This window comes from Myotis daubentonii, chromosome 8 (assembly GCF_963259705.1).
Source record: "Myotis daubentonii chromosome 8, mMyoDau2.1, whole genome shotgun sequence".
Classification (NCBI taxonomy): Eukaryota; Metazoa; Chordata; class Mammalia; order Chiroptera; family Vespertilionidae; genus Myotis; species Myotis daubentonii.
The window spans coordinates 32,948,104-32,975,798 of record NC_081847.1 but is presented as its reverse complement, the minus strand read 5'-3'; the positions used below and the strand labels follow the sequence as shown (position 1 = coordinate 32,975,798).

The following is a 27,695-nucleotide window of genomic DNA, read 5'->3' as shown; positions in this document are numbered from 1 at the left end:
CATCACTATAAATCGGCAGTCATCAGAACTGCCTAGAAACCCTGTTGCATCTAATCAGCAATAACCAGTTTAAATCTTCAGTACACCGCTCAGACTTCCACACCACCCACCTCCATCATTCTGGCTACCCCTCTTTGTATGCTCCCCTCTTCCATACAACCACTATGTGAGGAGAGCCCAACTTCCATTCCTGCTTACCACCTTCCCGTCGATTTACCACATAGCAGTCAGACCAGCCTTTTTAAAACATAGATTAAATCATGGTTAAAAACCCTTGCTTGAAATCCTTCAGTGAAATCCTCCACGCATTAGGATGGCTACTATTTTTTTTAAATCAGGAAATAAGTATTAGTGATAATGGGGATAAATTGGAACCCTTGTACACTATTAGTGAAAATGTAAAATGATGCAGTCACTATAGAAAGTGGTTCCTCAAAAGATTAAACTACTGTATGATCCAGTAGTTCCACTTCTGGGCATACACTTGGTAGAGTTGAAAGCAGGATCTTGCAGATATATTTGTACACCCATGTTCAGAGAAGCATTATTCACAGTAGTCAAAAGGTGGAAGCAACGAAAGTACCTATGAGTACCTAGGACAGGTGAGTGGGTAAACAAACTGTGGTATATACATACAATGGAATATTATTCATTTTTAAAAAGGAAGGAGGGTTTCAGCATGAACCTTGAGGACATTAGGCTAAGGGAATAAGCCAATCATAAGCAAACAATATTGTATGATTCCACTTATATCAGGTACCTAGAGTAGTCAGATTCATAGACACAGGTAGTAATATAATCATTGCCAGGGGCTGGGAGAGGACAGAACAGGGAGCTACTGTTTAATGGGTAGAGTTTCAGTGTTGCAAGATGAAAAGAGTACTGAACATGGTTGTTGTTGGGTTGCACAGTAATGTGAATGTACTTAAACACTACTGAACTGTACACTTAAAATGTTATATTGAACAGTTTTAAGTATTTTTAATTGGGGGAAAAAGACTAAAACCCTTCAGTCAATTTTCATTTCTCTGAGGATAAAGAGCAAAATCCTTGCTGAGGCCTAAAGCATTGTGCCTATGCCTTCCAACCTCATCCTGTGCCACTTGCCCCTGAGTCTTAGCCATGGTGCCATGCTTCTCCTCCCTCTTCGGAGTTCTTCCCTCTGCCTAGCATGCTCGCCCCAGCCACCTCCATAGCCACCACCTGTTCTTTCGGTTTCCATTGAAATGTCGGCTCCTCGGAGAAGCCCTCCCTGCCCCACCCCACATTTGGTGTTTTGAAACAACCTTTTAAAAATGTAATAAGTGGGTATTTTATGATTAACTTTTTAGAGTTGGTTTCCCCTGTTAGCGTGTGATCTCCTTGAGAGCAAGTCCTGGGTCTATTTTGCATGTAGACCGGCAATTTTCAACCAGTGTGCCACAAGAATTTTTAAAACATGCAATAATTGACTGTTTAGTCAGGCACACTGACCTCTTTTCCCTTAGATTGTCAAATAAAAAATGAACAGCATCCTGGCTGGTGTGGCTCAGTTACTTGGAGCATCATTCCCTGCTCCAAAGGGTCGCGGGTTCGATTCCTGGTCAGGGCACATGCCTAGGTTGTGATTTCAATACCCAGTTGGGGCACACATGGGAGGCAACCGATTGATGTTTCTTTCTCTCTCCCTCCCTCTCCCTCTCTCAAATCATAAAAGCATATCCTCGGGTGAGGGTTAAAAAAAAATGACAGCCGTCAACACAATAACCATTTGTAAATGAATCAAAACTATACCTTTTTTTTTGTCAGTTCAGCAAAAAATATATATATATATTTTTTGGTGTGCTGCAGAATTTTAGTAATTTGTGTGCCATGAGATGAAAAAGGTTGAATATCGCTATAGTAGACAAAGGAATCAAGGAGTGAAGTGAGGCCAGGCCTGGCCTTTGGAGAGCTGCCCACACCATGACCCCACTAAACCCCTTAACAAGATATAAGGGAAGGACATTTGGAGTGTGGTCTCGCTAGACTTCTTCATTCTGCAATTCCACTGGGAGAGAAATTGACAAAACTTGTGGTAAGAATCCAGGCCTGTATTAAACTGTTCATGCACATTAGGACGTTTCCTTGCCTCAGCAATACTGAGAGAGAAATAGTAATAATGTTTATTTATTTTTTAAAGTACATTTGTTGCTAGGTCTTATGTGTGTGGGTGTTTTGTTTTTTTGATTACTGTGAAATGAGGGATACAATAGTACTATTTCAGCTGTTGTTCTGAGAATGAATTGAATGAGATGTCAGCACAGAGTGCTTAGTGCTGGGCCCAAGCTCTTAGTAAATAGCAAAGGGGGGAAATCTGATCACTAGGAATCATCTCCATGGAAACAGAGGCTTTGAGAGCTAGGGTATGGGATCTGCCTCCTAATCATAAGGCCCGCCCTCCCTCTGCCTTACTGGGCGTAGCACTGAGCTGCCTGCTTCTAGTCCCCTGTCCCCATGCGGCCCTGTGAGGTCATTATGGCATGTCTTGTCTGTTTTAGTTAGTTATTTGTGCCCCTTTGTGAGCAAATTGCGGTTTGCCAAGGAGTGTAAACCTGCTCTGTGTTTTTTGCCATGCCCTTTCTATGTTAGACAGGATGACAAGCTCTTTTGCTACTACCAAAGTGGCAGTTTTACTGAGACTTGGAAATTGTGTGAGAACTTCTCTTGGTAGTTTCTGAATCAGACCTGAGTTCTACATGTGAACATTTTACATAGGGATATCAGAGGTCTTCTTAAGTGCACCACACATCGATCATCTGATTGGAAAGAGGAGTTAGATTCCTTTATCCCTCCCAACCAACTTGGTCAGCGAAGCAGTAAAGTCCCCAGAGTTCTGTGTTCTAAGTAGAAACCTATTTTTTGTAGGGATGTATGGACCCCACAGGCCCTTAGCACTTTCAGGCCATTGCAGGTATTACCACTTTCTAACCATGAACTCCTTGAAGCACAGTGTTCTTCAGGATTGATATTAAACTGGTTAAAGCAGAGGTGCTCTGGTGGAAAGGGGAGCAGAGCAGGAAATGGAGGACGCCTATGCCAAGTGCCCCATCCACTTGCTTTTCTCTTGCCCTCCCTGGGCTCCCCCTTCTATGCTTTGCTAAAGACCTGAAACCACTGATCTAGTCTAACCTCCATTTATTTTATGGTTATACAATAAATGTGTTTTTAATTAAACTTTTAATACAGAGAGACCATTTGTGTCCTTTATACTTTTTACCTTAATGATAACATTGTACAAACTATACTAGACATTATGACCAGAATTTGACTTGGATACAGTGATACAAAGCCACCACAGGATCCCTCCTGATGCCTTTTTAAAAAAATATATATTTTATTGATTTTTTACAGAGAGGAAAGGAGAGGGATAGAGAGTTAGAAACATCGATGAGAGAGAAATATCGATGAGAGAGAAACATCAATGAGCTGCCTCCTACACACCCCCTACTGGGGATGTGCCTGCAACTAAGGTACATGCCCTTGACCAGAATCAAACCGGGACCTTTCAGTCCCCAGGCCAATGCTCCATCCAGTGAGCCAAACCAGCTAGGGCTCCTGATGTCTTTTATAGCCACAGTTACTCTTCCTTCTGGCAACCATTACTTATTCTTCATTTGTAAAATTATCTCATTTCAAAAATATATAAGTGGAATCATACAGTATGTAAGCTTTTGGGGTTGACTTCTCATCCATCCGAGTTGTTGCATGCACCAATAGTTTGTTTCTTGTGTTGTTGAGTAGTGTTTGTGGTATGGATATACCCAGTTTGTTTAATCATTCATTGAAGGATATCTGAGTTTTATTTCCAGCTTTTTGCTATTACAAATAAAGGTGCTATGAACACTCATGTACAGACTTTTGTGTGGACAGATTTTTTATTTCTCTGCAGTAAATGCCCAAGAGTACAATGGTAATTGCATGTTTAGTTTTTTAAGAAATTGCCAAACAATTTTCCAGAGTACATATAACATTTTGCACTTCATCATCAGTCTATGAGTGGTCTCTGTATCTTCACCAACATTTGGTGTTATCACTATTTTTCATTTTAGTTATTCTGGTAGATATGTAGTGATATCTCATTATGGTTTTAACTTGCATTTTCCTAATGACTAATGATGTTGAGCATCTTTTCATGTGTGTATTTACCATCTGTACATCTTCTTTGGCAAAATGTCTTTTGCCCGTTTTCTAATTTTATTTTTTTACTGTTGTAATTTTGAGAGTTCCTTATACAAGTATATATTTCAGATGCAAGGTCTTTGTTAGGTAGGGGTTTATAATTACTTTATTCTGTAGTATGTTTTTTCCTTCTCTTTTCAGGGACTTTTGCAAAACATAAATTTTGAATTTTGAAAATATCTATTTTATCATTTTTGCTTTTAGTGTGTTAAGTGTAAGAATTCTTTGTCTAGCCCTAGATTCCCAAATATTTTCTCTAAACATTTTAGTTTTGTCTTACATTTAAGTTTGTGATTTATTTTAAACTAGAGGCCCGGTGCACAAAATTCGTGCATGGGAAGGGGGTTGTCCCTCAGCCCAGCCTGCACCCTTTCGCAATCCAGGACCACTGGCTCCTAATCACTCTGCCTGCCTGATTGCCCCTAACCACCTCTGCCTCAGCCCCCGCCACTGCGGCTTCATCCGGAAGGACATCTGGAAGGTCGTTCGGCTGTTTGGTCTAATTAGCATATTATGCTTTTATTATTATAGATTAATTTTTAAAAAATTTAATTCTCACCTGAGGATAAGTTTTTATTGAATTTTAGAGGGGAAAGGGAGGGAGAGAGGGAGGGGAGGAAGGATGGAGGGAGGGAGGGAGGGAGGGAGAGAGAGAGAGAGAGAGAGAGAGAGAGAGAGAGAGAGAGAGAGAGAGAGAAAGAAATGTCAGTCAGTTGTTTCCTGGATGCGCCCTGACTGGGGATCGAACTTGCAACCTGGGTATGTGCCCTGACTGGGATTCAAACATACAACCTTTAGGTGTACGGGATGACACTCCAACCAATTGAGCACCCAGCCAAGGCTTAAGTTAACTTTTGTGTAAGATGTGAGGTTTCTTGCCTGTGGATATCATTGCTTCAATACCATTTGCTCTTATATTGAACTACAGGCCCAGTACATGAGACTCGTACATGGGGCGGGGGGGGGGGGGGGTGTCCCTCAGCCCAGCCTGCACCCTATGGCAGTCCGGGACCCCTCAGGGGATGTCTGCCTGCTGGCTTACGCCTGATTCCCCCGGGGATCTGGCCTAAGCTGGCAGTCAAACATCCCCCTCGCAGTCTGGGGCTCTCGCAGTCCAGGACTTCTCGTTCCTTACTGCCCGCCTGCAGCAGAGGCAGGAGAGGTTCCCGCCACCACCGCTGCTCTCACCAGCCGTGAGCCCGGCTTCTGGCTGAGTGGTGCTCCCCCTGTGGGAGTGCACTGACTACCAAGGGGCACCTCCTGCATTGAGCATCTGCCCCCTGGTGGTCAGTGCACATTATAGCGAGCAGTCATTCCCACATTCAGTCAATTTGCATATTAGGGTTTTATTATATAGGACTAGAGGCCCCGTGCACAAAAATTTGTGCACTTGGGGGGAAGGGGGGCCCCTCAGCCTGGCCTGTGCCCTCTCGCAGTTTGGGACCCCTCGGGAGATAACGACCTGCTGGCTTAGGCCTGCTCCCAGGTGGCAGAGGGCAGGCCCAATCCCTAGGTGCAGCCCCTGGTCAGGCTCAGAGCAGGGCTGATTGGGGAGTAGGGGCGCCGCCCTCTGTCATGCACAGAGCAGGGCGGATCGGGATGTTGCGATGCCACCCTCAGTCACGCTCAGGGTAGGGCCGATTGGAGGGTTGGGGCACCGCCCCATGTCACACTCAAGGCACGGTCGATGGGGAGGTTGCAGCGCCACCCCCTGTCACGCACAGAGCAGGGCCAATCCGGAGGTTGGGGCGCTGCCCCCTGTCACACACAGAGCACAGCCCATCAGGGGGGTTGGGGAGCTCCCCCCGTCATGCACAGAGCAGGATCGATCAGGGGGTTGGGGAGCTCCCCCCTGTCACGCACAGAGCAGGGCCCATCAGGGGGTTGGGGAGCTCCCCCTGTCACGCACAGAGCAGGGCCCATCAGGAGGTTGAGGAGCTCCCCCATCACTCACAGAGTAGGGCCGATAGGGGAGTTGGAGCACCGCCCCCTGTCACACACAGAGCAGGGCGGATCAGGGGGTTGGGGCGCCGCCCTCTATCACCCACAGAGCAGGGCCGATCAGGGGGTTGGGGCACCGCCACTGTCACACTCAGGGCAGGGCCGATGGGGTGGTTATGGCTCTACCCCATCACACACAGAGCAGGGCCCGTGGGGGGGGGGGGGGGCGCTGCCCTCTATCACCCACAGAGCAGGGCCAATCAGGGGGTTGGGGCGCCGCCACTCTCACACTCAGGGCAGGGCCGGTGGGGAGGTTATGGCTCTACCCTGTCACACACAGAGCAGGGCCAATCTGGGGGTTGGGGCGCCGCACCCTGTCACACACAGAGCCGCAGCGCGGTCAGGGGGTTGGGGAGCTTCCCCGTATCAGGCACAGAGCAGGGCTGATCAGGGGGTTGGGGTGCCTTCCCCTGTCACGAACAGAGCAGGGCGGATAGGGAGGTTGTGGCCCTGCCCCCTGTCACACACAGAGCCGCAGGGCGATCAGGGGGTTTGGGCGCTGCCCCCTGTCACGCTGATCCCGGTGCCAGGAGGCCTCTCGGCTCTGCTGATCCCGGTGCTGGGAGGCATATTACCCTTTTACTATATAGGATAGAGGCCTGGTGCATGGGTGGGGCTGGCTGGTTTGCCCTGAAGGGTGTCCTGGATCAGGGTGGGGGTCCCCACTGGGGTGCCTGGCCAGCCTGGGTGAGGGGATGATGGCTTTTTGCAGCTGGTCACACACCCTTCAGGGTGGGGGTCCCCACTGGGGTGCCTGGCCAGTCTGGGTGAGGGGCTGAGGGCTAAAGCTCCCAACTGCTCCTTTTTTTCTTTTTTTTTTATTCTGGGCCAGCTTTAGCTCTGGCTCCAGCTCTGAGGCCTCTGCTGCTGAAAGCAGGTATCTGGTTTGTTTGGGTTCTATAATTGAAACAATGTATAACTCCAGCTCTGAGATCCCGGCTCACTGAAAGCAGGTTTCTGGGGTTTTGTTTAGCTTCTATATTTGTTACAGTGTTTCAAACTGCAGGCTCAGAGGCCAGCAAGGCAGGCAGGGAACGTTGGTTTCCTCCGTCACTGAAGCAAGCAAGCCTCATGTTAGTTTCAAGCTGCCTGGCTGCCGGCTGCCATCTTGGCTGGCAATTAATTTGCATATCGCCCTAATTAGCCAATGGGAAGGGTAGCGGTCGTACGCTAATTACCATGTTTCTCTTTTATTAGATAGGATTGCTTTTGCAACTTTGTCGAAAATCAGTAGTCTGTACTTGTGTGGGTCTATTTCTGGGTTCTCTGTTTTGTTTTGTTTTTTCCATTGATCTTTGTGTCTATCCCTCTGCCCCTATCACACAATACTGATTATTATAGATACATAGTAAACTTCAATATTGAGTAGAATGATTCCTCCATTCACTTCTTTGTCAAGATAGTTTTAGCTATTCTAGGGTCTGTGCCTTTCTGTATAAATTTTAGAATAAGTTTGTGTCTATAAAAAAAACCTGCTGGAATTTTGATAGAAGTTGCATTAAACCTATTGATCGTTAAACCTATGATGGGGAAACTTGACACTTTTACTATGAACATAGTATGTCTCCAATTACTTAGGTCTTAATTAGGTTACTTTCATGATCATTTTGTAATTTTAAACATATAGAATCTGAACATGTTTTTGTTATTGGGGGGCAGGAATAGAGGTGATCATAAATGGAGTTCTTTCTTAATTTTGATTTTCAAATGTTCATTGTTTGTATCTAGAAATGCTGTTTATTTTTGTGTATTGCTCTTATATGCTGTCTTGTATATTAAATATTTGGTGAGCTCACAGTGTTGGAGTTTATAGATTCCTTTAGAATTTCAAGGTAGACTATCATGTCATCTGCAAATAGGGGCAGTTTTATTTCTTGTTTTCTAATCTGTGTGCTTTTTCTTGCTTAATTTTTTTTTCAGGTTTGAATGTGCTTTTTTAATTAAATTTTACTGGGGTGACATTGGTCAACATGCACATGTAGGTTTCATGTGTGAATTTCTAAGTTGCAAAATTGAAGGAGCTAGAACTTCCAGTATTATGCTAAATAAGAGTGGTGGGAGAGGATATGCTTGCCTTGTTCCTAAAGTATTCAGACTTTCATTACTAAATATATTGCTAGCTATGGGCTTTTTTTGTAGATGCTCTTTATCAAATTGAGGAAGTTCTCCTCTGTTCCTAGTTTGTTGAGAGTTTTTCTCATGAATAGATTTACTATACTGTCTTTTGTCATATTTTTTTTTTGCATCAATTGACATAATTATTTGATTTTTCTTAACTTATCGATATGGTAATATTGAACCAGTCTTGCATACCTACAATAAATCCTGTGGTGTATATTTCTTTTTATATATTTTTAATTCAATTTGTTAATATTTTGAGCATTTTTTGCATCCAAGTTCATAGAAAATACTGGTCAGTAGTTTTCTTTTTTTGTACTCATTGTCTAGTTTTGATATCAGGGTATTACTGGCCTCATAAAATGAGTTGGGAAATGTTTCCTCCTCTTGTATTTTTCTGGGAGTGACTATAAATTGATGTTCTTTTTAAAAAATATTAATTCTTTAAATGTTTGGTAGAATTATCCATTGAAATAATCTGGACCTGGAGATTTCTTTTTGGGGGTGCTTAATATGGTTTTAATTACTATATTCAAATTATCTATTTCATTTTGTCTGAGTTGTTACAGTTTGTGGTTTTAAAGAATTGGTCTAAGTTGTTGAATTAAGTTATTCTTAGTAGTCTCTTATTATTCTTTCATTAGCAACAGAGCTGTTATAAAATATCATTTCTTTCTTGATACGGGTGATTTGTGTCTTCTCTTTTTATGTTTGCTGATCTTGCAATAGGTTTATCAATTGTATTCATTTTTTTAAGAACCAGCTTTTTAATTAAATTTCCCTACTACTTTCTTGTTTTATTGATTTCTGTTCTTTATTATTTCATACTGCTTGCTTTGGGTTTAATTTGATCTTCTTTTTCTAGGTTCTTAAGTCAGAATTTTCCTTAATCTCTCCTCCTAACCCCCTACCCCCACCTTCCCTCTGAGATTTATTATGATGTTTTCCCCCACTTTTTCCAATGTAAGCATTTAATGCTATGACGTTTCCTCTCAATACTGCTTTAGCTATATCACACATATTTTAATATGTTTTATTTTTATTCAATACTTTGTATTTTTTCAAGACTTCGTCTTTGACCCATGGATTATCTAGACTAATGTTGCTTAATTTCCATGTATCTAGAGACTTCCTTTCTGTGTTGATGTTTAATATTATTCCATATGGTCAGAAAACATATTATTTCAGCTTTTAACATTTGTGAGGTTTGCTTTTTGACCTAGGATATGGCTCATTTTAAAACACCTGTTACCCAACTCTGCCTCAATACCTCATCTATAGCTCACATTGCTTCTCTCTCACTGGCAGAGAAGGGAGGCCCAGAGGAACCTTCCAAGGGCCTCTGAGTTAGTGACAGAACTAGACCTTGAGCCCCCAGAGCCCTGCCTACTTGGACCAGGAACCAAGTTTATCCTCCCCTCAGAGCCTTTGCCTTCCATGATCCTTCCCATGACACATGATGAACACATAATTGAGGGTGGGATGGGATGGGGTGGGTACAGAGGAGTAGCCAGTCCAGGACCTGTGCCCCTACACTCTCACCTCTTTCTAATGGCGTGGTAAATGAGGAGGGACAACTCAGATGCCTAAGAGGCTTAGGCGCAAATCTCGTAGACAACCTCGGGCTGTTGCCCCCCTAGCCCAGGCCCGCTGGGCGGCCCATTCTCACCCTTGCAAACAGTCTAAGCGTACTTTCAAGAGCTGTCAAGGCCGTCGCAGGCACCAAAATACTGTATTAAGGGTTGCCAAGCAGCAACGAGCAGTTAATACCTCATCTACCTCCTATAGGACCTACAGGAACAGTGAGGAACTTCGGTCTCGTATTGCATCTGAAATCATCACACCTCTCCACGAGCCTTGGGACAAGGCTAGTGTAAGCAGTCCCCATCGGGAGTTTCCGCCTGCCACTGCCAGAGAGGTGGACCCACTCCGGATTCACCCACAGCACCCACACATTAGCCGGCCTCCTTCCTGGTGAGTATAGAGCCCCCAGTGGGCAGCCATGCTTCTGTAGAAGGATTCCAGCCATGACCTCCTCACTGGCCCCTATGTGTCTTCAACAGATTTGTCAGAGTCCTAGTGTATGGCGATAGAAGACCTAAGTAGAGCAGTGAGTTCTTGCGCTGCCACTAGTCACCTAACTACCCAGCATCTTAAGGCTGCCTGCCCCTTTATGGAGTCCACAAAGAGCCTGAGTCAGCCCAAGGGCCAGTGCCCATGGGGCTTGTGTGCATACTCCTACGTGGCTGCCAAGGTGCTTCAGTTATTGATGCCAGAGCTCTTGGTGTGTGCAGGGCCCTGGACAGGCTTTTTGGAAAGTGCAAAGATGCAGAAGTGCTGTCCCATAGAGGATGTAGTCCCGGTGTCTTGCCTATTTCAGTTTATTGGAGTCCCCTGACCCCTTTGACAACTTCAGAACTTTTCCAAAGCAGCATGGTGTGTGAACGAATCATGCCCAAGACCTTTGCAGATGAGCATAGCAGCCTTCAGGGCTGGGAGACTTCTGCTCCAAGGGCAGAGAGAAGGACCAGGGAGACTAGTCTCTGGCTGAGACACACTTTCCAATTTGGAATCCACAATGTAGTAGTAATAGTAGGATTGGCAGGGTGGAGGAAGGTTCACTTTGAGGCCATAATACACACTCATTAAGTGCTAACTATCATTGTTATTTTATTCTCTTTGGCAATTAATATACTTTTGATTAGATTTTTATGGGAAATTGATTTAATTATTGTAGTAAGTAATAATTGGCAGTCTCTTTGGCAATCTTCAGAAATACTGGGTCCTGTGGGAAAGTAAAGAATAATAAAAAATGGTTGAGAGGCTGTAACAGCTTATCTGGTCTAACATTCTTATTTTACAGACAGGAACAGAGGTAAGATGACCTTTGTAAGGTCATGAGCCACTAGTAAAGAGACAGAGCCAGGGCTGGGGTCTAGGTATCCTCACACCCAGCACAATACTCTGGCTGTGATGTAACCAGAATATGGTGGCAAGATTTCAGAATAAGGCCTGGGCAGCAGTCAAATTGGAGGAGATTTTTAGACCTTAAGTAGATAATAATTTAGTTATTTTGGACACACTGCGCATTTCAAAATAAATATTCTGTGAAATCTCCTTTACTCTCTCAAAGTGGAATTCATAGATATTGTTACTTACCAAATGTTCAGTTTCAAATAGGATTGGTATAAAATTCTAACTATAATATAAATGAGAAATAAAAAGAGAATAATCTATAATAATAAAAATGTAATATGCTAATTAGACCGGATAGCCGAACAACATTCCAAATGTCCTTCTGGATGAAGCCACGGCACCAGGGGCCAAGGCAGAGGCGGTTAGGGGCGATCAGGCAGGCAGGCGAGTAGTTAGGGGCGATCAGGCAAACAGGCGAGCAGTTAGGGGCGATCAGGCAAACAGGCGAGCAGTTAGGGGCAATCAGGCAGAGTGGATAGGGGCAATCAGGCAGGCAGGCAGGCGAGCAGTTAGGGGTGATCAGGTAGGCAGGCAGAGTGGTTAGGGGCGATCAAGCAGGCTGGCAGAGTGGTTAAGGGTGATGAGGCAGGCAGGCAGAGTAGTTAGGGGCGATCAGGCAGGCAGGCAGGTGAGCAGTTAGGAGCCAGCCGTCCCGGATTGCAAGAGGGTGCAGGCTGGGCTGAGGGACCCCTCCCCACCCCTCTCCTACTCCCCTACACCAGGCCTCTGATTAATAATAAGATAATGTGTATTTCATTGTTTAGATGCCTGAGCAAGATTTCACTGGAAAACATAGTCAGATATTTGCTGTTGTATGTGGAATTATCTTGAATTTGACAGCAACAAAAGCTGGCGCATACAGATGAGTCGTGTCAGCAACTGAATATATAAACTGTGTTGCTATTGCTAACATGACTTTTCTGAAATGGTGAACAGCCCATAGGAGAATGGCAAACAAAATAATGGATAGACAGTGTTTCTTAATTACATCAGTTATATTCCTGGAAAATTTTGTATTAGACCAGTATGAAAAATACTTTGTGTTCATATGTAAAATAGTCTTGGACTCAGATAATTTATGTAGGCTTTACATCTCCTTTAATGTCTAACAACTTTCAAAAGTTGTGTGGGATGCATTGCATTCTTTGTTATGTAGGATTCTGTGAATTGTAGAGCAGGCAGCATCTGGCCTCTGTCTGTTAATGCCACAAGGACTCTGCAGACACTATGACAAGCAAAAACACCCCAGAGCTTCCACAATTGGCACCTGAAGGCTGTGCCATCCTAATTTTGGAATCATAGACCTAGAGTCTAGAATTATAAAAGTAAAAAAATCCTATCCTTAGAGGAAGTGGAAGAATTAGAAAATTACCATGTTGCAAACTTTGTCATACACATTGTCGGTAGTTGCTAAAACCATTAGATAAAAGGTTGATGGGGAATTTTATAATAAACTAGTGGCCTGGTGTATGAAATTCATGCACGGGGAGGCGGGGTGGGGGATGGTGGGTGTCCCTCAGCCCGGCCTGCACCCTCTCCAATCTGGGACCCCTCTGGCTCCTAATTGCTCACCTGCCAGCCTGGTCACCCCTAACTGCTCCCCTGCTGGCTTGATCGCCCCTAACCACCTCTGCCTCAGCCCTGCACCCGGGACCCAGAATTCCCTCCTCCAGCCGGCCACAGGCACCCAGGACCAGGCTTCCCTCCTTCTGGCCAGCCAAAGGTACCCAGGCCGGCTTCACCCAGGCCGGCTGCAGCCTCAGAGGACGGTGGGCAGGTGGCTTCGCCCGGGCCACAGCAGCAGGCACTGGCGCCCGGCCTGTGGGGTGGGCAGCTTCTCCGGCTGGCTGCGGCCTGGGACCTCAGGGTGGGCGGCTTCTACATTTCCTGGGCCACAGCCAGCCTCAGGCACTGGCGCCTCGACTGCAGGCGGGAGGCTTCTCGTCTCCCCCAGGACCAAGGGTGGGTGGGTGGCTTCTCTGGCTGGCTGCGGCCCGGGACCGCGCAGTGGGCGGCTTCTCCATTTCCTGGGCTGCAGCCAGCCGCAGGCGCTGGCGCTGGGGACTGCTGGAGGGCAGCTTCACCCTGCAGGCTTTGTCAGGAAGGACTTCCAGATGGTCGTCCGGAATACGTCTGGTCTAATTAGCATGTAACTCTTTTATTAGTATAGATGGATCAGACTGATAGCACCTGAAACCATAGATCAATCTTAACACTGAAAGTAGGACAGCCAGACATTGTGTCTTCTATAAGTAAGTTCCTAGCAACCTGAATCTAGATCGAACCTTCAGTTTCAGAGAAGCATAAGGGATAGAAGAATGGGTTAAACAGACACATGAGGATAGAGCCAAACATGGAACATGAAAAATTTTTACACAGTAAATTGACCTTGTTTTGTGTTGTTGTTTTTTTCATCAAATAAATGAATGGCATGGGGGAGAAAGGGAGAGAGAGGACAGTTAATAAAAGTCATATCAACCAAATACAGTGTTGGACTTTCTTTGGGTCTTGATTCATAGTAATTCTAAAAATTATTTTGAAACATTTGGAGAAATTTGAACATAGACCAGGTATTAGAAAACATTAGGAATTATTGCTAATTTTGTTAAGTGAAACAATTAAATTTTGGTTATATTAAAAGAAAAGAAGTCTTTATCTGTTAAAGATATATATTTTACAAATATTTATAATGAAGTCTTTTTCTTTAAAGTAATTTCACCCTCTAAAGAAGCAGGCCTTAGGAAGTAAGTAGAGGTGAAACAAGAGTGGTAGAATATTGATAATTATTGAAACGAGTGTAAGGATGCATGGGGATTCATAAATTTACCATTTGTACTATTTGGGGCCATTTGAAAATTTCCTTAATAATCATTTTTTTATTAATACCAATCTTTCACAAACTCCTTCAAAAAATAAAAGAAGAAGGGACACTTCCCAACTCATTCTGTGAGGCCAGTATTATCCTGATACCAAACCAATGATATCAGAAGAACACTACAAACCAGTATCCCTTCTGAATATACATGCAAAAATCGTCAGCAAAATACTAGCAGAACAAATCCAGCAATATATAAAAAGGAGTATACATCATGATCAAGTGAAATTTATTCCAGAATTGGTTAGCTTAACATCTGGAAATAAATCAATATAATATACCATGTTAATAGAACAAAGGACAAAACCCACATGTTCATCTCAAATAGAGAAAAAGCATTTGCAAATTTCAGCACCCTTTCATGGTAAAAGCCATCAGCAGTAGAAGGAAACTTTCTCAACCCAATAAAGAACACCTGTAAAAAGCCCACAGCTAACCTCCAATGTAATGGAGAAAGATTCAGTGCTTTCCCCTAAGACAGGGGTGGGCAAACTTTTTGACTCGAGGGCCACAATGGGTTCTTAAACTGGACCGGAGGGCCAGAACAAAAGCATGGATGGAATGTTTGTGTGAACTAATATAAATTCAAAGTAAACATCATTACATAAAAGGGTACGGTCTTTTTTTTCAATAGTTTTATTCATTTCAAACGGGCCGGATACGGCCCACGGGCCGTAGTTTGCCCATGGCTGCCCTAAGATCAGGAACAAGCAAGGGTATCTGCTTTTGCTGCCTTTACACAACATAGTACTTGTTGTGTAACAAGTACCAGGGCAATCACTGAAGAAATCAAAGAATCCAGATTAGAAAGTAAGGAGTAAAACAATCTCTATTTGTGAATGACATGGGGTCTTATATGTAGAATAAGGAAATTTTAAAAAAAAAACTTTTTAGAACTAATATACAAATTCAGCAATATGACAGGATACAAGATCAATACACAAAAATTGTTTGTATTTCTATACATTAGCAGGGAACAACCCGGAAATGAAATTAAGGAAATGATCACATTTACAGTAATGCCCCAAAGAATAAAATATTTAGAAATAAATTTAACAAAAGAAGTATAGGATTTATACATTGAGGACTACAAAAGATTGTTGAAAGAAATTAAGGAAGATATAAATAATGGACATCGGTGTTCATGGGTAAAACGTCTTAATATTGTCAATACTCCCAAATTGATCTGCATATTCAATATAATCCAAGTCAAAAGCCCAGAGTGTTTTTGTTGGAAGGTTTTGTTTGTTAGTGTTGTTGTTTTAGAAATTGGCAAACTGATTCTAAAATTCATATGGAAATGCAAGGGAACCAAAATAGTGAAAATAGTCTTGGGGGAAAATAAATTTGGAGGACTTATACTTCTCAACTTACTACAAAACTACAGTAATTAAGACAGTGTGGCACTGACATATAAAGCAAGGGAATAAAATTGAGAGTCCAGAAATAATCCAGACATTCATGGATAATTATTTTAAAATTTAGAGGCTGAGGAGCCACTTAGGTTCTTAAGTCTGTGCTATTCATTGAGCTCACTAGATCTAGCCCTGGGTGAGTCACTAAGGCCAGTGACAGCACCTGGGCTCTGCTCTCATTTCATCTCCTAGGGGAACAGCAGGGTACTTGGGAACACATAAGAAGCGGAACCTGAACCATACTTGTGCTCAGGCAAGGCTTCCCCAAGAAGGAACTGACCTCTAAACAGGAGAGAAAGGGTGCTCCAGCCTGAAGGGTTGTCCTTTGCAGAGCCCTAGAAGGACAGGCAGGGTAGCTAGAGCTGGTGCAGATGGAATAGGGGCGTGGTGGTGGTGAGTGGTTGAGAGCCTACAGCAGGCTTCCCCACTCAGGGAAGGAACAAGATACAATACTCCTTATCAAGGTGGATAATTACCAAGCGAGTGGCATGGGCCTCTGTGAAGGCTCTTGGTCTTTGGGCTGAGAAAGGCTTTAGGGAAGAGGTGGGCATTGTTCTAGGCCAGTGGCCGGCAGACTGCGGCTCGCAAGCCACATGTGACTCTTTGGCCCCTTGAGTGTGGCTCTTCCACAAAATACCGACTTCTGTGCATGGGCCACGAAGTTTCAATCGCACTGTACATGCGCACCCGCACGTGGTATTTTGTGGAAGAGCTACACTCAAGGGGCCAAAAAGCCACATGTGGCTTGCGAGCCGCAGTTCGCCGACCACTGTTCTAGGCCCACAAGATGGAGAAGAGAGCCTGGGAATGGTGTCAGCCAATCAGCCTGCTGCAGGCACAGCCAGCTATGCACTCTCCTGCCTTTTGTGTGTGTTTTGTTAGCCAGAACCCCGGGCCCCTAGCCTGGGGTTGACCCACTCAGTTATTTTTGTCTAATCCCAAGATTATTGGCTTTGTTTTTTCAAGTATGGACTTTTTCAACTCGTTGTAGCTCCATCATCTGGACTTAGTATGCCGTGCACATACTTGATGAGTTCTCTATTCTGCAAATGTTTCCTGTGGGTTAGAGATCCCTAGGGCTGGACCCCGACCCTGGAGGCACACACTCTTCCTCTGGCTTTGAAAACAAGGGAGTAAATTAAAGTGATAGCCGCCATTAACAGAGGTCAGTGCAGAGATCCTTCATGGGTACCCTGGGAAAGACTTTGGAGGAGGTGCTACCTCTGCTGTGTCTCTCTGGGGAAGAGCAGTATTTTTAAGCTTCTTTTCTTTTCTTTTATGTGTCTGAACTATTTCATAGCATTTCTTTGAGGGGGTTGTTTCATACTGAGGGAACACTAGGCCAGATGCATGGGACTGTCCCTGAAATTAGAAGAAGAGTTTGTGCCTGGAGTCCTAGGATACAACAGCTGTGGAGGATGGGGTGGGTTTTGGAAGGCCCCTGGTGTGGAGTACATGACTCTCCCCAGGGGCAGGTGGAAACCACTGAAGGATCCTGTTGGCAGAGTGCTTTTGGCTAAAGAGCCTGGTGGGTTGGAGGGGGTACGGCAGAAGGCCGAGCCTCACCACACCTGCACACCACCCTTGGCAGGCAGAACTTACTCCCCTTCTTTCTGCCTCCCATCCAACCCCCGTGTCAAGGAGAGAGTATTACATGGCAATTAGGAACAAGCTTTGGAGGTTGATCGGCTGGGTTCAGATCCTAACCTTGTAGCTTTACCTGCCAGCACATGTAGCCTCTCGGAGCCTTGGTTTTCTCATCTGCACTTTGGGGTCATTATTCCTGTCTCAGAGGTTTCTTAGGATTGAATTTGATGAATGTCACATGTTGAGCTCATTGCTCAGAATATAGTAAACGTTGAATAAATACTTAGCAGGTCCCATTCAGACAACAGTAGAGATGAGAACAAGACTGAAGGTGTAATGAGTAGAGGGTCTCCCCAGAGAGAGCCTTGTTTTATGTTTTTAAATACCTAGTATCCTCCCCCCATAAAAGGATTTGAGGCAGTGGAGCCACATTGGTGTGAGGGAATCGACCCAGAGGATGTGTTTAGTGACTGTGTTTGGACCCAGGCTCTTATGGACATTGTTTCCTTACATCAGCACTGGCAGCCATTTATCGAGGACAGGAGTAAAGGCCAGATCTTGGCTTTCATTTGTGGTTACTCATGTTCCAGACAGCCCTACAAGAAGATCAGTGCAATCCTACTTTACAAGGGGAGGAGACAGTGGTCGGGCAGTAGCATAACCTCCCTGAAGTATCTAACTGGGAGGTTGAAGACTGAGGTTTGCTCCTCTGTGGGTCCTGCTCAGCTTATGCTTTCCTCACTGCACCCTTCAGTTTTAGTTCATGTAATCAGTTTGTGTACAAGTTCAATGCGGAGCATATGGAGAAACCCATCTCCTTCCCCCCGCCCCATTAGGTTTTTCTCAAGCGAGCCTGTTTCCGGGACTAGGACACTGAACTAGAACAGATCGTTGGAAGAGGAGGCGGGATGTGTAGGAGGTTTTTTGTCAGCCACTAGTGAGTTGAACCTGTCAGGTCTTCTCTCTGTAGCCCCCTTTTCCCTCCACCCCCACTCTTTACCAACCCCCTTTCTTTATAGCCCAGATGTCTGTAATGACATCCATTCCTTTATTATAGCCACCACTACCACCACCAGTACCACCACGTTGCTGGGCAGCCCAGCACTCACACTTTCACCTTTTTGTTTTTCCCTCAAATGCCTAATTTGGGGGTGGGGCTTTAGATTGGGGAGTGGAGAAAGAGCAACACAGCAGCAGACCCATCTGGTACTGCAGGGTGATAATTACCCCATCCCTGAAAAGCTTGGCATATGCTCCCAGTGGGAAATAGCAGCCTCTGCCTCTTCCCATAGGACATAGGTCTGTGTCTCACCCCTCACCTTCCACACCCTCATCTTGCCTATCCCATAAACCTCCAAATGCAAACCGAAGTTGGGATATCTGCCCTAGTGCATAAAGAGAGTTGCTTCTCCAACCGTGTGTTGAGGTATGTCAGAGCTCATCAAAGGCTACTGTGTCTGCTGGATTGATGCTGGGTTTGATGTTGGTGTAGATGGAGAGGACATTCCATTGTGATGGAGAGAATTGAGGGTGAAAAGTAGATCTACTCCTGAGATCTCTAGGGAGAATTACTGAAAACAGCCCATCTGTAAAGGAGGTTGTTGATTTTTTTTGTTTGTTTTCATATAAGCCTAACTTTTTTGTTAATATTTACAATTCTAATCCATTTCCCTTTGCTCCATCTGTCCTCCATCAGTCAGGAGACTCTGTCCCAAATCCTGTTCCCCATTTTGAAAAAATAATTTTTCCCATGCTTAACCAGCTTTGCTAAAAATAAATTCTTAGCTATAAAGCTCTTATGTCATTCAAAATTCATTTTTAATCCCAGTCTGTATCTTTACATATTTTTAATGTTCCCAATATTTTGTGTTCTATATTTTTTTTTAATTTCATAATTCATTGACTAAAGTATTAAGTATGGTTTTTAGCATCTGATATTATATAATACAGCTATGTTATCATTTGCCTAACCTCAGGGGGGGGGGTTATTTTTAGCATTCCAGTATTTCAGTTTAAATTGCACACTATGAAAATTTGTGTGTGTGTTTGTGTGTACTAGAGCCCTGGTGCACAACATGCCCTGGTGTACTAGAGCCCTGGTGCACTGGGGGAGGGGAGTTCCCCTCAGCCCGGCCTGCGCCCTCTCACAGTTCGGGACCCCTCAGAGGGGTTCTTAGCACTGCTGCGGAGGCGGGAGAGGCTCCTGCCTCTGTTGCTGCACTTGCCAGCCGTGAGCCCAGCTTCTGGCTGAGCAGCACTCCCCCTGTGGGAGCGCACTGACCACCAGGGGGCAGCTCCTGCATTGAGTGCACGTCATAGTGACTGGTTGTTTGGTCAATTTGCATCTTAGGGTTTTATTATATATATATATAGTGTGTGTATATATTTTAACTTCCTTGAGGTATATTTCCCATGCTGGCAGATCCCAAACATTCTGGTCTTAGGAACCCTCTTGCACTCTCAGAGATTACTGAGGACCCCAAAGAGCTCTTGTCTGAGGTATGTCTGTCAGTGTTTATCACGTTAGAAATTACAGCCCAACATTTCAAAATACACATTTTGCCATTTAATTTAAAAAAGGCAGTAATAAACCCATTATATGTTAAAATAAGTAAGAGATTTTATTAAAATAACTATATTTTCCAAAACAGAAAATATTAGTGAGAAGAATGACATTGTTTTACATTGTTGCAAATCTCTTTAATACCTAACATAGAAGACAAGACAGATTCTCATTTCTGCTTCTGTAGTTAGTAAGTGATAATGTTTTTGTTAAAGGTTGTTGGAGAAGAGAGAAATCATTTAATAAGCTTTTCAAATAATCATGGGTGTTCTTTGCATTTCACCAGAACTTGACATGTGATAGTTTTTTTAAGGGTTAGTTGTAATTTAGAATCCAAATCCATGCCAGTGAACGCTTTATACATTACTAGAGGCCCAGTGCACAGATTTGTGCACTGGTGGGATCCCTCTGCGTGGATAGTGCTGAAACCAGCATCCAACATCCCCCAAGGGATGTAGTAGTGCGCGAAGCACTGGGAAGGAGCCTCTCCAGCTCATCCTCGCCCCGCTCATCCTGGTCAGTTGAGCATCTGCCCCTCCCACCCCCACCCCCTCAAGTCTTCTACCGCCACCCCTTGCATCTCCTGGTCTGCTGCACCCAGCTGTGGAGAAGTGGGTCCCTAGGGTGGAGCTCCCATGGCCTCGCTAGGGGAGCTGACTGAGGCTCAGAGAAGTGGGGTGAGTACCCAAGGGTCACCCAGGGCAGACCAGGGAGTCGCAGTAGCTGTGCAGCGAGGACACCCACTTCGCGCACGTCCTACAAGTCCTGGGGTGGCTCTGGTCTGATAGGAGAAGGTGGGCGCTAGGGATGGAGTTCGTGGTCTCTTTTTTTCCTCCCTCCATCCCTTGGTTCCGGCTGCCCGGGGAGGATGCGACCGGAGGTGTTGATGGGGTCGGGGGCGCTGCACCTCCCAAGTAGTGCCTGGGGAGCAGCAGAATTTGGGCCGATGGCCTGGCCGCCCAATGCGAACTGCAGCTCAGCCCCACCTGCTTGCAGTCTTTCATAGACTCAATCGCCTGTTTCTCTCTTCATCTGTCCAAGTTGACTGCTCCCTGGTGGTCAGTGCGCGTCATGGCGATCAGTCGAATGGTGGAACGGTCGCTTAGGGTTTTATATATATAGATTACATTTAAATCCCACTGCTCTTTCATGCTTTTGAGTGGATCTTTTACCCATGCATGATATTAGATCATGTATCAATTGTTTGGAAAATATTGGTTCACTGAGATGTGCAGATCTGCTCAATGTTGATGCATTTTATTACACAATATAAAAAAATCACATTCATTAATATTACCAATCTCATCAGCATCATTGTTGGGAAGCCATCAAATTAGTGATAAATACATATTTCCAAATTGCTAATTTTCACTTAAAAGCTTGAATTTTATCATTGGCAACATATATTGTCAGTTGTTTTTCTGAACTAACAAGTTCACATAGTCAGAGGGCTGCTGCAAAGAGTGTCTTGGAAGGACATACAAGAAACTGAAGACTTGGTAGGTTGGGGAGGGCGGAGAGTGAGAAGGAGGTTTTTACTTTTACAGAGTCCATAATCTCCTAACAATAATTCTGAAATCAAAAGAGATCTGAAAACCATGGTATTTTGTTTTGTTTGTTTTCCCCCAAAATCAGGTTGGTCCTGAACCTTATTTGATAGGAAAACCTGACCTAAAGTGTCATGAAGCTCCTTATATTTTCATTTATCCCATTTGTGACTATTCATTTATCTTGCAGAAATATTAGAGTATTGGGTACAGGGTGCTGCCTGGGAGCATTGCACAATATACAGTACTTACCTGGCCTTTCTAAAATACGAAAAGTTCTGAATTCCAAAACACAGCTAGCCTAAGATTATGGATGTGTGTATCCTTTTTTACTCTTGAATTTTGAAACTGGTGAATGCATTACATATTCAGAAAATTTAAAAATATATATATTTTTTCATTGATTATTTTTACAGAGAGGAAGGGAGAGGGATAGTTTGAAACATCGATGAGAGAGAAACATCGATCAGCTGCCTCCTGCACACCCCCTACTGGGGATGTGCCCGCAACCAAGGTACACCCTTGAGCGGAATCGAAGCTGCAACCCTTCAGTCCGCAGGCTGATGCTCTATCCACTGAGCAAAACCGGCCAGGGCGAAAATTGAAATTTTTAATCTTCTAAAAACTAAATTTAGCACAAAGCAAGCTCACGGTAAATGGTGGCTGCTGTTAATCGTCCCTCCAGGCCTTTCGAACTGCCAGCAAATCTGTTCATGGCCACACTGTTTCACCATAATAGCAGCCCCTGTGAGTGTCACTACTTAGACTTACATCTTAGAGATGGGGATGCAGAGGTTTGGTGATAGACCCTGCCAACCAGCTAGATAGTTCCCCACCCAGAGTTCAGAGCCCAGAGCCCATCTCTTAATCCCAGCCCTGAGGCCGCTCCAGTTCCCCAGAGCACCTCAGCCATTGGCATGGCACCCACCGGAGTTGTGTATCCAGGAGAGGAGTGTTGTGTGTCTGAGAGGAGGGGGAGCATATAAGAAGGAAACTGTGGCTAGACTAGACTCACCTCAAATCCTTTAAAGGGGCCCCTTTTGGAGCTGGGACATACTGTCCTGTGGGCCAGCCAAGAAGTGCCTATGGGTTAATTATACAACACTCTTTCCTTCCGTTGATTACCAGATGAAGTAGCGGGGGCTGGATTTCAGGGACCATGTGCAAAAGTTACTTTCTTATGTTAAACCCTAGAGCAGGGGTGGGCAACCTTTTTGTGAGTGCGTGCCAAAACCAGCAAAATCTCTGACTCAAAATTCTTCTGCGTGCCAACCCTAATTTTTTGAGAACATGTTACTCCTACTTGATATCTCTTAAGGTGTACGTTTGTGAAGAACCTTGAAGAAATAATAAAATTCATTCGAGTGACAAAAACACAGTATATGATGATGAAAAATACATTTATTTTTTAATGTATACATGTACACTGATAGTCCAACAGAAAACTTTATGACTCCGTTTGATATTATCAGTGGGACTTTTGCTGCTGCATCACTGATGACAGAGATTTTACATCAGGTTTATATTTCGTGACCTTCAGAGATATGCACAAGCTACTACTTTCATCCGTCAGGCTACTCCTATTACGGGACTTAACAAAATTCATCACTGAGAACAAAGATTCACAAGCGTATGTGGATGAAAACATGGAGAGTAACGCTGTTGCAAAGTTTTTTAAACAGAAAAAATTTTCTGGAATGGCATTCCAAGTCCTCAATAGTTCGTTTTTGACACTATTGGAATTGCTCTTCCCCTCTCTCGTCAATCCATGTCTATGGTCTTTAAGATAACTTGTTATGTAAAATTATTTATCTAAGATGCACCTACACTGAATTTATCTGAAAAATAAAAAAGTCGATATTAAGAAAAAAATTGTAAATGGAAGATTATAAGAGAGGGTTTCACGTGCCAGCAAAAGTTACTGGCGTGCCATGTTTGGCACACGTGCCAGGGGTTGCCCACCCCTGCCCTAGAGCCTCAGTCAGCACCTCCAGGACAGAGACTACTTTAAAATGGATTCTGCGCATGTGCCATAATGAGCTCACTGAAGGGTGCATGTGTTGAGTGTGAGCCTAAAGCAGCGGTTCTCAACCTGTGGGTCGCGACCCCTTTGGCGGTGGAATGACCCTTTCACAGGGGTCGCCTAAGACCATCCTGCATATCAGATATTTACATTACGATTCATAACAGTAGCAACATTACACTTATGAAGTAGCAACGAAAATAATTTTATGGTTGGGTCACAACATGAGGAACTGTATTTAAAGGGCCAGAAGGTTGAGAACCACTGGCCTAAAGGATATGTTGTGACAGTTTCAAGTACACAAATTATTGGGGTTGGCCTTGCGGCTGCCATTCTAAGCCCCATTGTTCTCCATTTTCTCTCCCCTTCCTCCTCTGTGGCCCAGGAGAGAGAAATGGAGATGGCTGCATGTTTCAGGAGCCATCAGACTGTTCTCCCAAGCATTTTTATAGCCACTAGAAGCCCCTCTGCCTGCTGCTCTGAAGGGAGCAGTTTGTGGGGATAGGTGAAATGCTTGCTGCCCTCTGGCACCCGCTGGTCTGACCAGTGAGGCAGGATGGTGGGAGGCCACCAGAGACTTTGAGTGCCAGCTCCATGAACCACAGCTTGGGAACAGTAACTTCCCTTGGAAACATAGTCCATCTAAATCAGTGGTTCTCAACCTTGGCTGCACATTAGAATCACTGGGAATCTTTTTAAAATCCTGATTTCTGGGCCTCATCCTCCGGAAATTCTGTTTCTTTGTTATGGGATGGGGCCACAACATTAGTAACAAAGAACAGAATTCCAAAGACCACTTTTTCAAATACTAAATCTTTTTTATTTTATTACATTCATATCCATATTCTTTATAGAAGAAATAGAAGAAACTCACCATTGTTTATATTTTCAGTACGCTTCTTTCCAGTTTTATTTATCCACACCCACCCACGCTTTTCACAGTTGATTTCTTAGGCTATTGATAATCCCTTTTTCTCCCACAGTTAACATTTGAACATAAACATTTTTACACATCATTTTAAAACATTCTAAGAGTATTGTTTCCTTGGCTACATTTAGGGATATGCCCTAATGTTCCTAACTGGTCCCCAATTTGGCTGACCCATTTCCCTTGATTAGTTTGTATGGAGATATTTTAATTTGAATTAAGTGTTCTTTCTTTAAGATTGCTACCTAGACATAAAATTGTTGGATCAAAGAATATAGTAAAGATACAAAAAGCTTTTGAGAGCGAGATCTATTTTGTGGGCATATATATTATATAATACAGAATCTCCATTTATTCTCCTAGCTCATGCATTGTCAATGAAGGTAATGGGAGAGGGGTGAAAAAAAATCTTAGCAGTTACAATGGTTTGTGGCCCTCCAGTGGGCTACAGTGCATAAACAGGAAAAAAAAAGGTTGAGAAGCACTGTGTTCACTGTATGTGAGTACACATCTCACTCTACCCTTGGAAGCTTTTAAATCTGAGCTTTTGGTTTTGCGTTTTAGAATAACCTTCTGGTCTAAGTTCTTTATCCAAAGTTTAAGAGTTTGAGAAGGGTGTGAATAAAATAAAATTTATGTGGTGGTTACCACTGCTAATATTTTTCTTTCTATAGATTGGGATTCTCCATCTTTTGTAGCTTTGTATTCAGCCATTGTAACATTATCAGTGTTAGTCTTTGCCAAGGGCCACTTTGAAATATCCCTTGTGTTATGGTTCATGCAGGGGTTTCCCTTGTCCCCAAGCCTGGGAGTCAGGTTCAGGCTCCTAGGAGCCCAGGTGCCTGGCTGCTAATTGTCCCTTGTTTGTTTCAGGTGTGATCCCCTGGGCCCATTTGCTGTCGGGGGAGAGGACCTAGACCCCTTTGGGTGAGTACTGCTGGGGAAGTGGCAGCAATACAGCTTGCTCTCCTGGCTTTTCAGCCCAGCTCATCTTCTAATTCTAGAGCAGCGGTTCTCAACCTGTGGGTTGCGACCCCTTTGGGGGTTGAACGACCCTTTCACAGGGGTCGCCTAAGTCCATTGGAAAACACATATATAATTACATATTGTTTTTGTGATTAATCACTATGCTTTAATTATGTTTAATTTATAACAGTGAAATTGGGGGTCACCACAACATGAGGAACTGTATTAAAGGGTCGCAGCATTAGGAAGGTTGAGAACCACTGTTCTAGAGCTTTTCATAAGTTTTCCTTTGGGGTGAAGGAGCCAGTCTGTTGCTGAGGAGCTGAGAAGTCATTGCCATTGTTCTGCTCTGCCTTGCCTGGAGCCGTGCAGGAGAGCTCTGAGTGTGGGGGAGGGGCTAAGCCAGCACTGCGGGCAGCTCCTCTGTCCTTTCTGGCCCCTATTGTGCTGTGGAGGACAGCAGCCCCCTCCTAGGAGGGCAGGATACCAGGTGGGTTTATCGGGTGTGGGCTACAGGCCTTAGGACATCTCAGGGCTACTCAGAGGTCACCTTGCTTGATAAGGGGAGTCTTTAATCCCCAATAAGCTCTGGGTGGTTCTTGTCACACACCCACTGAAGTCATTACAGCCTCAGCTATGCACTCTCTTCTCTGAATGAGTCACACTGTGACTCATTTAACCTGTGCTGCAAAGTGTCCCAGCCTGACCTTCTGATTTTTAGACAGTGATGAAGTCACAGAAGTGCACAGTTAAGCTCGAACAGTGACCTCAAAGTTTAGGGAACGTCAGCACATGTGTCCTAGTTTGAGCACATGAGGTTGGGTCCATGGAACTCCATGAGAGAGATGCTGTCAGGAGCCAGATGGAAGACCCACAGGCAGTCCATAGATGGCCCTGAGGTTCTTTAAATGAACAGCAGAAAAGCTAGCAGCATGGATTGTCTCAGTGTTATCCTTAGTCCTTAGACCTGAAGTAGTGCCCTGCGGAGCCTCGTGATGGCTCTGCATTGACCTTGGCGAGTTCTGGCACCTGTTCTTGATCAAATTGCTCCCGTTGGGTACAGGTCATGGCAGGAGTCTCAGTTTTGTACGCTCAGGGACCCTGGAGAGCCACAGGTCCAGACTGTGCTATTTATGTTCTTTGCCCACTTCCTGCTGGTGCTCAGGCAGCCATCCCCGCGTCTGCTTGAGCCACCATGCAGAAGCCCAGGTATTCTTAGTCTGTTCTCACCTCTTCTCCAATAGCTCCCTGCCGTACCTACAGACCCATTTTTCCTTCTTGCCTCAGGTATCGGAGAGGTGGCATGATCGTGGATCCTCTGAGATCTGGCTACCCAAGAGTACCTATTGACCCATCCTCGGGCCTCCCAAACCGGCTTCCTCCAGGCGCTGTGCCCCCAGGAGCGCGCTTTGACCCCTTTGGACCCATTGGGACCAGCCCAGCTGGGTAGGTATTCGCTCAGGTATGCTGAGAAGTAGGACCTGATGACAGCTCATCTCAGTGCTGCAGGAACAAAGGCGTCACACCAGGCCCAGATGCCAGCAGTTCCATCCCCCACTGGCAAGAGAGTGGAGCCTCCTCCAGGCCCTACCAGATGCCTTCCCCCCTTCTCCCCGAAGCTTCCAGGAGCACCCCGTTCCTCAGTGCCTCTCTCCCCTCAGTTCCCCTCAGAGAGGACCCAGGGGAGGAGGAGCGACTCCCTTGCTGTGTTGAGCTGTGTCAGGAACCCACTGGATCCTCATCAACACTCATGGATAGATATTACTGTCCGCATTTAGTAGATAGAGAAAATCGAGGCCTTGAAGGATGAAGTAACTTAGCCAAGGCAGAAGAATCAGGATTCAGTCCCAGGCTGTCTGGCTCTGGAGTACACGTGTGCTCTTAAACTGCACGAACCACCCCATCGTTCTGGAGTACAGGCTCCCTCAGCTCAGGGCCCTGTCCGCCTGTGTGCCCCTGGCCCTCCATCACTCCAACTCACCAGCCCCTCTTTCCATTCCAGACCTAACCCAGACCATCTCCCCCCGCCGGGCTACGATGACATGTACCTGTGAGCGCCTCAAGAATGTAACATCCCAGCCTTCCCTCCACTCTCCTGGAGCTACCACCTCTGGCCCCATCAGCAACCGTGTTCTTACGGGCTGGGGGCAAGGGACTCTGCCCATGTGTTGGCAGGCTGGCTGGGATTGCCTCCCTACTCCTTGTCAGAGCCACAGCACCTGCTGCAGCTCTCCACTTGGCTGCATATAGGTCCCAAAGAGAAGTCAGTCTCTCTCACCACCAGCTCCTCCCCACTTCCCAAGGGAGACTCCGGCAACATATACCCTCCGCCCAGTGCAGCACTTTAAGAACAAAATGCATTTTGGATGTTATTATTAAGAACCAAATGTCAATACAGAAGTCATGTTGCCGTCTTCTATTTTTCTTTACTGCACAGTTCCTTCCAATTATGAGCTTGAATCTTTGTGGGGCTAAATGACTTTTCCTTCCCAGGGC

General features: G+C 44.9%; 1 protein-coding gene across 2 annotated transcripts in view; it reads left to right on the top strand.

Moving 5' to 3' along the window:
- PSMF1 (proteasome inhibitor subunit 1) overlaps positions 1 to 27,695 on the top strand; it is a 44,473-nt gene that overhangs the window by 13,709 nt on the left and 3,069 nt on the right. The window contains exons 4-7 of one of the 2 annotated variants that reach the window (XM_059705784.1): positions 10,108 to 10,293; positions 25,107 to 25,160; positions 26,487 to 26,645; positions 27,202 to 27,613. In XM_059705784.1, the coding sequence (XP_059561767.1) occupies positions 10,108 to 10,293; positions 25,107 to 25,160; positions 26,487 to 26,645; positions 27,202 to 27,253 (451 nt within the window). In that variant the 3' untranslated portion in view covers positions 27,254 to 27,613. Of the gene's footprint in view, positions 1 to 10,107; positions 10,294 to 25,106; positions 25,161 to 26,486; positions 26,646 to 27,201; positions 27,614 to 27,695 lie in introns of those variants that run through there. The other variant, XM_059705786.1, reaches the window with a different exon arrangement.